We start from the raw sequence: 13930 nt of genomic DNA on the forward strand, positions 1-13930 counted from the left end.
AACAACCAATGGTGGCCAAAAACCGTATTCATGGAGATGACTGCCTAATTAGGGAAAAATGTGTCTGTGAAATACCCACCTGGATATATGTAAAATTGCAACTGAGCTGAATGCACTGAAGGCCAAGCCAGTGTTTATATGAGGTCACAGATAGACCTAACAGAGACAAGGAAGGCTTTCCTGAAATAATGCTTCTGCTGAGAGACAGGATAATGAGCAAGAGTGAGTAAAGGATGGAGTGGGCAGAACATCACAGGTAGAGGAAAGAGCATGTGCATGCTGGGGAGGAAGCAGCATGGTAGGTGGGCCCTGTGGCCAGGGAAGAGACAGCAAAGGGCGAGAGCAGTAAAAGGTGAAGGTGGGGAGAGGGGTCCAGGCATGGACCAAACAGGACATGAACATCGTGGTGAGAATTATGGCATTTTATACTGAGAACCATGAACAGTGTGTGTGTGTCTGTCTGTGTGTCTGTGTATGTGCATGTGTGTGTGTGAGACAGAGAGAGAGAAAGAGAGAGAGACGTGACCACATTCTGTTTTAAAAGGATTACTCTGGATGCAATATATACGTAACAGTCTGAATGGGGCTGGGGCTATGGGGTGAATGCAGACAGATCATTTGGAGGCACCTGCAGAAAGCAGAGGCCAAGGCAGCTGGACACGGAGTCAGATGGGGAGGCAGGAAACTGGAAGCAAGTGATTAAGAACATTGCCAACATCTGGCAAAACCGACTGGAGGAGATATCCAGACGGCCGACAAGCACATGAAAAGATGCTCAGCATCACCAATTGTTAGAGAAGTGCAAATCAAAACTACCATGAGGTATCACCTCACACTGGTCAGAATGGCCATCATTCAAAAGTTCACAAATGACAAATGCTGGAGAGGGTGTGGAGAAAAGGGAATGCTCCTTCACAGAGGGTGGGAATGTGGTTTGGTGCAGCCACTGTGGAAAACAGTTTGGAGAATCCTCAAAACACTAGGAATAGACCTTCCTTATGATGCATTAATCCCATTCCTGGGCATATATCTGGAGGAAAATAGAATTCAGAAATACACGGGCACCCCAATTTTTACAGCACCACTGTTTACAATAGCCAAGACATGGAAACAACACCAATGTCCATCGACAGATGACTGGATAAAGAAGCTGTGGTATATTTATACAACAGAATACTATTCAGCCATAAGAAAAGAAAAATAATGCCATTTGCAGCAACATAGATGGACCTGGAGAATGTCATTCTAAGTGAAGCCAGAAAGAGAAAGAAAAATATTGTATGATTTCACTTATATGCCGAATATAAAAAAAAAAGCACATGAATGAACTTATCTACAAAACAGAAACAGAGTCACAGACATAGAGAACAGACTTACAGTTACCATGGCTTAAAGGCAGTGGGAAGGGATAAATTGGGATTTTGAAAATTGTAACACTTGGGGAGTGCTGGAAATGTTAGCTATCAAGTGTGTGGCAGTAGTTCCATGGGTGTATATATCTATCAAAATTCATCAATGGTATATCTCAAATATGTTTAGTTTACTCTATAGGAACCATACCACAATAAAAATTGTTTAAATAGAAAAGGAAATCAACATGAGAAGGATGACAAGACCTCAGGCTAGGTGGTAACCAGAAGGAAGGAATGGCTACTGAAGATCAAATATTCTTACTTAATAACAGGAGCACCTACGGCCACTAGTTGGTGCTTACGGCATTCTAGATACATTTGACGTTCTATTTGGTTCTTACAACTACCCTGTAAGGTAGGCAATATGCCCAATTTACAGGTGAGGAATGAGAGATGCAAAGTAATTCACACCTAAGTGGCAGGAAAAGGGCTATAATATCAAAGGTGAAGCAAAACCACCTGCGTGATGAAGACTCCTCAGGTGTTAATGAGGTAGGAGATGCAAGAGATAAAGTGGAACAGCTGGAGGTGACCGCATGATTTGAAGACTGAGCAGAAGGAAAACGGATGCTGCCAGTGATATTTGATGCAAAGAAAGGAGGAAGATGGTGAGTTCAAGCCTGGACCAGGTGGCAATATCTGTTCGCCCGGTAGGTGGAAATCTGGGTGATACAACAGAAGATTTCTGAACAGTGGCCTCTCTGGTCGGCTGAGGCCACGAGTTGGGTCAGCAGTCCCAGACCAGCATCTTGGGGCCTCTCTTGGCTCATGAATATTGAGCTGAGGGGCAACTCCCGTCTTCACTTTATGCTCTGCTTGGACGAACGTGTACGATCCTCCATTTGAACTGATATAAAAGGGCTCTTCTGCTCTGAACAAACACCTACAGTTCCAAAGGGAAAATGGTTGTGTGTACTTTTGAACTAAACAAGTCACTATTAAAGAGAAAAAGCTCCACAACTGTCACTAACCTCCCCTCCCAAAACACACTGATGTTGAGCAAATATTGAACAGTTTTACCACCTTATTGGTCAACTGAGAACCCAGTTACTTTCTGGGCAAAAAAATAAAGACAAGAAAACAAAAAGAAACTACAAATGTAATCCTCATTAAATTCCCCAAACTGTATCTTCTTTTCATAACTTAAAATAAGGTTATCTTTGCTGTGGGACAACTACATAAACGACTTCGGAGCTAATCAACTGAGGAAGGACTTGGAAGGAAATTAAACCAAAACGAATGAGATTAGGTGTCAGAAGTGAGAGCAGTTTCAGCACTTTTCTCATCACACTTCACTCACCAGGCCTCTGATCTTACTTTATTTAGGTTTTCCTCATTGTCTTTGACTTAATTATGTTAACATGTTAAGTCACAAAGTATTACAATTTTTATTCATTTCTTCTAACCTACAGCTCCTTTCTATTAGGTTTTATTAGGCTTTTGAGGCCATTTTGTTAACACAAATATCAGTATTTACACTCACTGTTTTCTATTACTTAAATCTTAGTGGCTGATGAGATGCAGGTTCAAGCATTCACTTTACAGTAAACTTCACAGATGGTGCTACGCACGCCCATGAGGAAGCATGGGATGCCCGGCTGTCCCTCTTTCGTGATGTCAGTGGCCAAGAAGGGTCATGTCTAGATCCATCACTTCTTTAAAGGGGCTGCAAAATGACAGTGTTTTTACAACTTTGGTACTTATTAGCTGAGGGAATTCTGTAATGAGAGAATTTCCTTCCATCAGTTTAGTTACCCTGAGACAAAATTCACAAGGGAAAGTCAGAAAAAGTGTTTGATTCTTTCTTTCTGTAAACAATTTTTGAAATAAGCTGTTGGTCACTCACTGTCTTCCAAAGGTAATCAGTGAGGGATTTTCTTTTTTTTCCACTCTCATGAAGCCTTGGTGTTGAACATTAGTTGGTGCCCTTGATCCACTGTGATTATTATTCTCTTTGATGCTCTAATTATCCAACAGAGAGCAGTGGGCCCCTGAGTCCTCTGACAAACCCTCGGGAGCCCTAGACAGCATCCCTGCCCTGCACCCTGTGATGTTAAGATATTCCAGCCTAGTCTCATTCAGTTTCTGCTCTAGAGCTGCCTGTGGCTGTATTTCCAAAGCTGTGGGTACACAGGAAGCACACTGCTGCTTGCTTAGTTTCTAAACAATCTTAGTGAAATTTTTGGAAATATGAATTTTTTTAAAGATAAAATTTATCATGAATTCATACTCATTCATATTGATCTTTGCAATTCTAATTTGAATTAATACCTTCTAATTTTTCTCTGCTGTTTTTCTCTCCTGTGTTGAAAATCCTGGTCCTCAGAGACACTTATCCAGTTACACAGATGCTTTATTTCTCCTGCAATTCTAGCCAAGGATGATCAGGATGGACCGAAGATACCTCAGGTGAGTCAAAAAATAAACAGCTTCATTTTTCGGAAAAGGGCTCGTCCATGTTTTGGCTCATCTGAATACCCCAGGTCTCAGGCGGCTCATAAGTAAGGCACAGTCATCCCATGAAAACACCTTCAGACTGCAGGAGCAGAGTCCCTGGGTTTCAGGGGGAGCTTCAGAGGAGGAGGGGTAAACTGAGAGCACTTCGTGTATTGTCACCACTGCCCCACGGCCATGCTGTGGGATGGCTGTGGCAGTCAAAGGCTAATGGGCCCCTCCTCTGTGATGGCACAGTGGATGAAAAAGCCAATTCTGAACAAAACCCACTGCTAAAGATTACATCACAAAGGGGGAAAAACAGGTCACAAACGCCTCCTTTAGGTTTCAGACTAGGGACAAGGTGGCTTCTTTCTGCTCATGGAGAAGTATACAAATGTATCAATACTTACAACTCAATAAAGAATAGAACCAACATAGGCCATGTTAGACAGTGTGCAGGTACACCAACCTAGAGTCTATTTGATAGTCAACAATATTAACTATCAGGCACCTACCAGGCACTGGGTATGACTCTGGGGAATCAAAGATGAACAAGACACACTCACTGCCTTTGGAGAAATGGTAATGCAAGTCTGCTTGAATGATGAGCTACTTAAAACAACAGTAAGAGTGAAAATGCATAGAGAAAGGGGAGATTAATTCTTGATGTGGAAACAAAGTTTCAGTGGAATAACTTGTTAACATGCCAAGCAGAAGCTTTCTTTAGCTCACAGGAGGCAAGGACTGCCTCCATGATCGTTGGGTTTCATAAGTGCATAAACCACCACAGCTTAAAACATCAAGGGGTCAGAGCATCCTTCAGTAGCTAACTGAATTTGCCTCTCAGCCAGTTTGAAAGCAAAGTTGATCCTGTGTCCCTACAGGTGTTGAACAGGACAAAGGGACTTCTGTCACCATGTTGTGCTAACCAGAGATAAGTAGTTCTGCTTCTGCCTGGTTGATTTAGCCTGCTGTTGATTTGGTTTCCTTATTTAAGGATAGAAATATCTACCAGCACCCACAGTCTAGGAGAATGCAGAATATTGATTATGGAAAGAACCTTAGAAATGGTTCATTCCACCCTCATAGCTGAGAAAAACCATGGCCTCAGATGGTTAGCTGACTTGTTCCAAGTTGCAAAGCTCAACATTCTTGAATATCCTAATAAAGTTTGTACTAGAATTCTCTAATGTGTGTGTGTGAGAAATTAAATTATATACATTTTATTAAATCTATACATATATACACACACACTTAGAGATATTTAATAACATTTTTACGGAAAATATGCAATAATTTTGAAAGAAATTTCTATTACTCTTCTGAGACTGATGGTTTCAAAAATGAAGGTGAGAAAATTAGAGGCAAAGCATACCCTTGATTTACTATCTCAAGTGATGCTAAAGTCTGAATCTTTGTGTCCCCCTCGAAGGTGTATGTTGAAACCTAATCCCTGAGGTGATGGTTTTTGGAAGTTGGCCCTTTGGGAGGTAAATTGGGCCAGAAGGATAAATTCCTTCTATAAGTGTTCCTATTTATAAAAATACCCATAAAAGGAGGCCTGGGAGAGCTCCCTTGCCTCCTCTCCCATGTAAGGACACAGCAAGAAGTCAGCAGTCTGCACCCCAGAAGCGGGTCTACGCCAGACCCAACCATGCTGGCACCCTGATCTTGGGCTTCCAGTTCCCAGAACTGTTAGCAATAAGTTTCTGCAGTTTCTAAACACATCATCTTATGGTATTTTTACTATAGCAGCCCAAATGGACTAAGACAACCATGGACAATGCCCTTTCATATTGGGCAGAGCTTAAGTAGAGGATGAAAGCTCAGGAGGCAGACAAATTAATTCCTATGATGTGTTTTTGTTTGGTAGCCAAAGAAGAATTCCTGTATGTAGAGCACCATACTTCTGAAATTCAGATTTCAAGTTGAAAGGGTTACTCTGCTGGCTGAAGAGGTTTTTCTTGAATCTCTCTATAACCCTTCTTTTCAAATTGTGCTGCAGAGCTGAAGGAAACTGCAAAAAATTAGAAAATCCTTATCAGCAAGTCATTAGTAAAGCATAGCTGACTTCCAGGAAGCATTACAGAGGGTCAGTCACAGTATTCCCTGCATGGGACTAAATAAGAATTAAAATTTTACCCTAAGTAGCATGACTTGATGTTACACTTGTTCATTCTACAATCCAAAATAAATATACTACTCTGTTCTCTTTCAAAAGACTAGTTTTACTTATGTTACTGTTTTTTCATTTTTTTGATATTATTTTTCATAGAACAACTGAATTATATATTAGTTGCACATATGAATTGAATAAGTTGGCAAATACCAGGCTTGACAAAGAAAGATGAATTCTTTGAGATGCTGGAATGCTTGTATCATTCCCAGAACCATGCTAAATGCTCTAAGTTGGTCTTTGTCATGAAGGACAAGATACTATGGACCAGGAAGCCCATATCTCTATTAACACAACGTCAGAGGCCTTCTTGTGAGCACGTCTGAATGTGCAACTGAACAGAGAGAGAGATCACATGGCAGGGACTAATCTTATCAGGAAGAAAGACAAATGAACTCATATACATTAGGGCCCAGCCAGGATGACTTAGATTTGAAGAGTAAGTAGTAGGAAGACACAGGTAATTGTGGAGAAGGGATGGAAAAGTTCTTGAAGACACATTTTTGCTCTTACAATTCCCTATTGTTACCCAACCCAAGTTTCCACATCTCTAATTCTAACACAACAGGGTGGTTCAACATACACAAATCAAACAATGTAATACATCAAATCAACAAGAGAAAGGACAAAAACCACATGGTCATCTCAATAGATGCAGAAAAAGAATTTGATAAAATTCAACAAACATTTATGATAAAAACTCTCAGCAAAGTGGGTACAGGGGGAATATATCTCAACATTATAAAAGGTATATATGACAAACCAACAGCCAGCATAATACTCAACAGTAAAAACCTCAGAAGCTTCCCACTGAAGTCTGGGACAAGACAAGGCTACCCACTGTCACCACTCCTATTCAACATAGTCTTGGAAACCCTAGCCACAGCAATCAGGTGTGAGAGAGAAATAAAAAGGAAGAAATTCCAAAAGAAGAGGTAAAAGTGTCACTATATGCAGATGACATGATAATATAAATAGAAAAATCTAAAAGGTCCACACAAAAACTATTAGAAATAATTGAAGAATTCAGCAAGGTAGCAGGTTACAAGATTAACGTACAAAAATGAGTTACATTTCTTTACACTAATGATGAACCAAAAGGAAAAGAAAGTAAATAAACAATCCCCTTTAAAATAGCACCCAAAATAATAAAACACCTAGTCATAAAAATAACCAAGGAGGTGAAAGATTTACACATGGAGAGCTATAAAACACTGATTAAGGAAATTAAAGAAGGCTATTTTAAATATTGATTCATCCAATCCAGGAGCATGGGATGTCTTTCCATTTATATAAAATAGTCACACTGCCCAAGGCAATCTACAGGTTTAATGCAATCCCTATCAAATTACCTAGGACATAGTTCATAGAAGTAGAACAAATCATAATCAAATTTATATGAAACCATAGAAGACCTAGAATTTCAAAAGCATTACTTAAGAAAAAGTAAGAGGTTGGAGGAATAACCCTCCCACTTCAGACAATCCTATAGAGTTACAGGCAAAATAACAGCATGGTATTGGTACAAAATCAGACATATGGACCAATGGAAAAGAATAAAGAGCTCAGAAATGAACCCACAAACATTTGGTCAACTAATCTTCAACAAAGGAGGCAAGAATAGACAATTGAATCAAGACAGTCTCTTCAGCAAATGGTGTTGGGAATACTGGACAGCAGCCTGTAAATCAATGAAGCTAAAACAGTCCCTCACACTATACACAGAAACAAACTCAAAATGGATCAAAGACTTAAACATAAGACAAGACACAATAAAACTCCTAGAAGAAAATATAGGGAAAACGTTATCTGACATACATCTCAAAAGTGTTCTCCCATGGCACTCTAGTCAAGCAACAGAAATAAAACCAAGAATAAAGAAATGGGATCTAATGAAATTTACAAGCATCTGCACAGCAAAGGAAATCATAAGGAAAACGAAACGACAAACTACAGAACGGGAGAAAATTTTTGCAAATGAAACCGACAAAGGCTTGATCTCCAGAATATAGAAGCAACCCATATGAATTAATATGAAAAAAACAAGCTATCCAATCCAAAACAGGGCAAAAGACCTAAGCAAGCAATTCTCCGAGGAACACATACAATTGATCAACGATCATGAAAAAATGCTCAATATCACTAATTATCAGAGAAATGTGAATCAAAATTACAATCAGGTATCACCTCACATCAGGCAGAATGGCCATTATTCAAACGTCCACAAATGACAAATGCTGGAGAGGCTGTGGTTAAAGGGAACCCTCCTTCACTGCTGGTGGGAATGCAGTTTGGTGCAGCCAGTGTGGGAAACAGTATGGAGAATCCTCAAAAGACTAGGAATAGACTTACCGTTTGACCCAGGAACAACGTTTCTGGGCATATATCCACAAGGAAACCTAATTCAGGAAGACACCTGCACCCCAATGTTCATAGCAGCATTATTTATAATAGCCAAGACATGGAAACAGCCTAAATGTCCATAAATAGATGACTGGATGAAGAACTGGTATATTTATACAATGGAATACTACTCAGCCTTAAAAACTGACAACATAATGCCATTTCCAGCAACATGGACGCTCCTGGAGAATGTCATTCTAAGTGAAGTAAGCAAGAAAGAGAAATAAAAATACCATATGAGATCGCTCATATGTGGAATCTAAACAAACAAACAAACAAACAAAGCATAAATACAAAATAGAAATACACTCACAGACATAGAGTATAAACTTGTGGTTCCCAAGGGGGTGGGGGGTGGGAAAACATTGACTGGGATTTCAGAATTGTAGAATAGATAAACAAGATTATATACTGTATAGCACAGGGAAATTTATACAAGGTCTTATGGTCGCTCACAGAGAAAACAAATGTGATAATGAATATATGCATGTTCACGTATAACTGAAAAATTATGCTCTACACTCGAATTTGACAAGATATTGGAAAATGACTATGAATCAATAAAAAAAGGCTACAAAAAACAAAGACAGGAAAAGGCAAATCACACAATCTAAACATGACATAGAGAAGCAAGTGGAAACCAATGGAAGCCATGTATTTCAAACCTGAGATAATAAGAAGTATGCCATTCTATGAATCAAAGGGGCCCCAGATGGAAAAGAAGGAGAAAAGGGTTTGGAAAAGGGAACTGAAGGAATCAGACTAACATTTCCCAAACTGAAGAAAGAATCAGCTCTCCCAATACAGGAAACACAGTGGGATCCAAACAAGAGAAACACAAAGAGACATACAACAAGAAATGTTGTCATGAAAGGGACCTAATTTCATGATAAAGAAATGATTCTAAGTGCACCAAAGTTAAAAGAAGTCAATTACAAGAGAACCTCTATCAGGCTTTCAGCATAATTCTCAACAGAAACGTTGCAGGCCAAGTAGGGAGTTCACAGAGAGAGACAAATACCTGAATGAGAAGAACGTGCAATGTAGCATAACCTATGACACAGGACAATACTTTAGAATAACCGGAGAGATCAAAAGTTTCACAGACACGCAAACACGGAAAGAATCAATAAGAAACTGACCCTGCAAAAAAGATTGAGAATTTTAGACCCTGATGAGTAAAGAAGCAGGATGACATAGAAATGAGAAAACCATCACTGGAAAGGCAATAACGGCAAGAATTTGCAAAAGAATAAACATAAAGTTGTAAAATACAGCATCAAAATCATTAAGGATGGGAGAGGGAAGCCAGGATATAGAGATTTGTTTCCATTCTTTTCAGGATATGTTTCAGATTATATAATTATCTGTTTAAAGACAACAGAGAGAGAAATGGGTTAATGTATTTGAGAATCAGGGTGCCCACAGACCAAAAGCACACAATGGACTCACAAAAACCAAAGAGAAACCAAGGTAATAAAAAAGGAAATACTCAAAAGGCATTTAAGGTGTATTTAAGACACAACGGCCCAAAATCACTGCTAGCAAATATTCTTCACACATGTTAAAACAACAGATTATTACAAAAAAGCTGCATGTATAAATGTTCAAAACGTGAATTCATACTAACGAATAATGTAATAACCCAAATGTCTTATTATAAGAAGGGATAAATAGTTTCTGATACACTCTTTCAGGCCATACATAAAGAATGAATGCATGGCATATTAAGCAATATGACAAGTATGAAGGTCATATTCATATAAAGAAGATGTTGCACGCTAAAATAGGACTGAGAGAAAACGGACAGCCACTAACCTGTGAACTGGGATGAGTTTCCTGTCTATGAAATAGAGACTTGCATATTCTTGACTTCCAATTCAATGGATTCATAGAATATGTGATAATCAATTTTTTTCTTCTTTCACTTAGAATGGTTTTCAAGTCCGGATATTCATTAACAAAAGGTTACACAAACTGGAAGGAAATATTCAAAAAGTTTTTCTTACACATTATATATTCTCTTCGTACTTATCTAGCAAACATGGTAAAACATTACCAGTGTGCATTCCTAAAATCTTAAACATTCAAATTTGACTACATTTTTGAAATCAATTTGCTTGTAAGTGTAAAATAGGCTAAAATTCCAAAATTATTGCCAACACTAATTAAGGAAAACAGGGGGCAATCAAAAGGGGTACAGCAACCGAAAGAGGATCTCAAGCTCCAATCTCAAGTCTTACTATTTGGGCGACTATAAGTACTGGCTTCACCTCCAAACAGCTTCGCGTCTGAAAGACAGCTGTCACTGTCCCTTCCCTCTCTACAGGTCGCAGTTCAGGTAACATGAAATAATGTACCAAGCACAGTATCTGACATGCAGTGTTCACAAATGGTTTGCTTCCTTCACTCAACACAAGAGACACCATCCCATGAAGGCTGAGGTGGAAGGGAGCCTCCAAGTCCACAAGTCTCCATCAGCACAAAAGACGACAGGTGCTTGGTTCTACTTAAAACAACAAATGAATAACAACACTGTCACCCCGATTCCAGGGACGCTTCTGAGGGAACTCAAGCCAGCCCCGCGAGCCTGCACTTGCTTCTCCAAGAACTCCATCTGTGCTGCGTACACACTGAGCGCTCAAGCCTTAGAAGGAAAAGCCCACAGTCATTGTGCTAAGACATCTAGATGCCTATCTGCTGGTAGGAAAGCTGAGTCGGGCTCAAAGCGGGGCGGTGGAGGGGGGAGCATCAACTGAGGTCGAAAACCAAATGACTCTTGAAGAAATCAAGACAGCGACGCTGACTTATCCTTCCTGAACCGCGAACAGTACCATAGCAGAATCCATTCAGGAATTTCAGGTTTGAAACTTTCCACACCAACACTGCTCCCATTTCATGCTTTTAAGAAAGCTTACTCAGGAGAGCACCACTGGCACCGCGGAAGGTGCTGAAGACAAGCCTTCAGCGGGAAACAAGGGGAGGGGCCAAAACGAGACATTGATCCCGGGTTTGTGCACACACGCCTCTGCAAACGCATTGTAGACCATGACCGCAACCGGCTTGAACACGTGAAGGAATTGGCGGCTTCACTGGGGGTGCTCAAGGGAAGGCCGCGAGGGTTGCACCCTGGGGCGGGGACTCAACTTCCCGTCCTGGGGGTCACGAAAGGCCTCAGCGGGGCGCGGCCTCCATGCTCTTAGCCACCCCCAGACTCCCCGCGCTGAGCGAGGGCCGACCTGGAAGCTGCGGGAGCAAAGCCCCAGCAAGAGCGGCCAGGCCTTGCCCCGGACTCCTGGCACGCAGAAGACAGGGCGGCTTGGCGGGGTCGGCGTTGGCGCTGGAATCAGGGTCGAGGGTCCTTGGCCAAGGCCGCGGCTACGAACGCATAGGTCGGACGGGATGCTGAGCGGGGGTGTGCGGCCGGCAAACGGGGTGCGGACAATCACCACATCATGCCTCAGGATCCTTCTCCGATGTACCAGAGCTTACTGTAGGGTGGCCCCACGTCGCACGCCTGCCCGCGGGCCATCTTGGAGCCCTTGTCCGCAGCCTCCGCGCGGCCGCGCCCACTTCGCAGAAGCCGCCGCCACCGCGGGAACCGCCGCTGCCGCCTCCATGGAAACCGACGCGGACGCCACCGGCGCCGCCAACGCTCTGGGCTGGCCCCTCCGCGGCCGCCGCTCGGCTCAAGCTGCGCCTCCGAAAAGGACCGTGTCGCTGCCTGTGCAGCCACCGCCGCTGGCAGGCTGAGGAGAGACAGCGGCGCTTTAAAAGCCCCGGGTCGCTAGGAACAACTGCATCCTGCCTGCCTGCCTGATCAAGAGGCGGGCCTGCGCCCGGTGCAGGGGCGTGGCCGAGGGGGCACCTGGGCGGGGCCGGGCTGCGTGCACTCGGGTTGGCTCCTTTGGCCAGGGGGCGGGGCTGCGCGCTCAGGGCCAAGACAAGTGTGTGAACTGTCATCCACCCAGATTTGTATTCTCGCCTTAAAGAGTTCTTCCTTCCGAACATGACCAGTTTTCAGAACAACAGCTCGCCCAGCAGGGACAGCATGGGCTGAGACGTCCGTGTTCCCCAGAACTGGGTAGAGCCGGGTTCCAGGCTGAGGAGTGTGTACGCCTCAGTCACCCTCGATGGGGGCTGGCCGAGACCCCACGGTGGCCGAGCAGGGGACCTGACCGGCTCGTAAGGTTCAGATGAGCCATCGATGAGGGACAGGAGCCCAGGAGAGAAGCCGACCACTTCTGTGTCCCACAATCCCCCTGTCCCCGTCCCAAACTACCTTATCTCAATCACAGCGAGTTCTGGCCCACCTATTCAGCCTTTCCTGTTCACCCCACCTCATATGCTCGGATCCTTCGTGGACATGGCCTGGCTCTCACCCCTGCTTCCCCCCTGGACAGTGCGCCTTTTCGGAGTTCACATTTTCAGGCACTTATGAAAGTTTTCGTTTTGTGAGTGTGTCATTGAGCGGATTGCAGTGAGGAATGGTGCGTTTAAGTTTCACTATACGAATTCAATCAGGTGCATAAGCTGAAGGCATACATTTCATGAAGGGGACGAGGTAGAGAATGTGCGGACAGCCAGTGAGGGGACCCAACACTCTACCCAGTCAACGATGAATCTCTCTTGGACACCAGTGGTCCTGGGTGGCCCTGATTTGCCCCAAATTTCTCAAGGACCAAGGGAACGTCAAAGCTCACATCATCATAGGTCAAATCCTAGACAATGGCAATGACTTTCCAGAGAATGTTACACCAGGGGTGCTGGCATGGGGTTTGCAAAGCGACGTGGAAGATTTTGCATCTGATGTACCTGTCTCCCTTTCTCTCATCTTGCCTAGATATGGTTTCAAAACCGGAGAGCTCGGCACCCGGAGCAGAGCAGAGGGGCGCCTGCCAAGGCCCGGGCAGAAGACCCCGATGCCAGACCACCCCGACTGTCCCATCGGACCAAAGGCCCCCGCCCAACATCCACAACGGTGCTCATCAATTGCCTCCAACTGATCCACTAGACAGCTTCCGGTCCCTTGCCGCGGCAGCCCCTCCTCTGTCCCCCAGCTTCTTTGTGCCTTGTGCTCCCCCTGGTGGCTGGGTGGGCCAGCCATTGATGCTCCTGGTGCTCCAGCCCACCCCTGCTTCGCAGGGAGTTGAGAACCCTCCACATCTGGGAACAGACCCCAGCGGCACCACAGCAGGGCCGAGTCCAGGAGGGGGTCTCGCACCCGTGCACGCGGCACTCACGCCCTCCGCTCACGGAGGGCCCTGCCCGCACGACAGCCTGCACCCTGGTGCGGTAGCACCCCTTCAGCCTATCCCCCGCAGCGGTCCTCCACAGACCGGGCAGCATCCGGCTCAGCCACGCAGCCCCCACGCGGCAATTCTGCCGCCCGAACAGGCCGAGACACACCTGTGGCAGCAGCAGGCCCCATCGGATCAACTCATGTCTCCTCCGCTCCACCCGCAGCCCGAGCCCTCAGGCGCCACAGGCTCAGGGAGCCTCT

General features: G+C 43.8%; 1 protein-coding gene across 1 annotated transcript in view; it reads right to left on the reverse strand.

Moving 5' to 3' along the window:
• LOC140686653 (serine/threonine-protein kinase Nek10-like) overlaps positions 1-13930 on the reverse strand; it is a 227950-nt gene that overhangs the window by 63784 nt on the left and 150236 nt on the right. Inside the window, exon 10 of the mRNA XM_072940856.1 lies at positions 12296-12310. Within this exon, the coding sequence (XP_072796957.1) occupies positions 12296-12310 (15 nt within the window). The remainder of the gene's footprint in view (positions 1-12295; positions 12311-13930) is intronic.

The sequence above is a fragment of the Vicugna pacos genome, chromosome 17, assembly GCF_048564905.1.
Source record: "Vicugna pacos chromosome 17, VicPac4, whole genome shotgun sequence".
Taxonomy (NCBI): Eukaryota; Metazoa; Chordata; class Mammalia; order Artiodactyla; family Camelidae; genus Vicugna; species Vicugna pacos.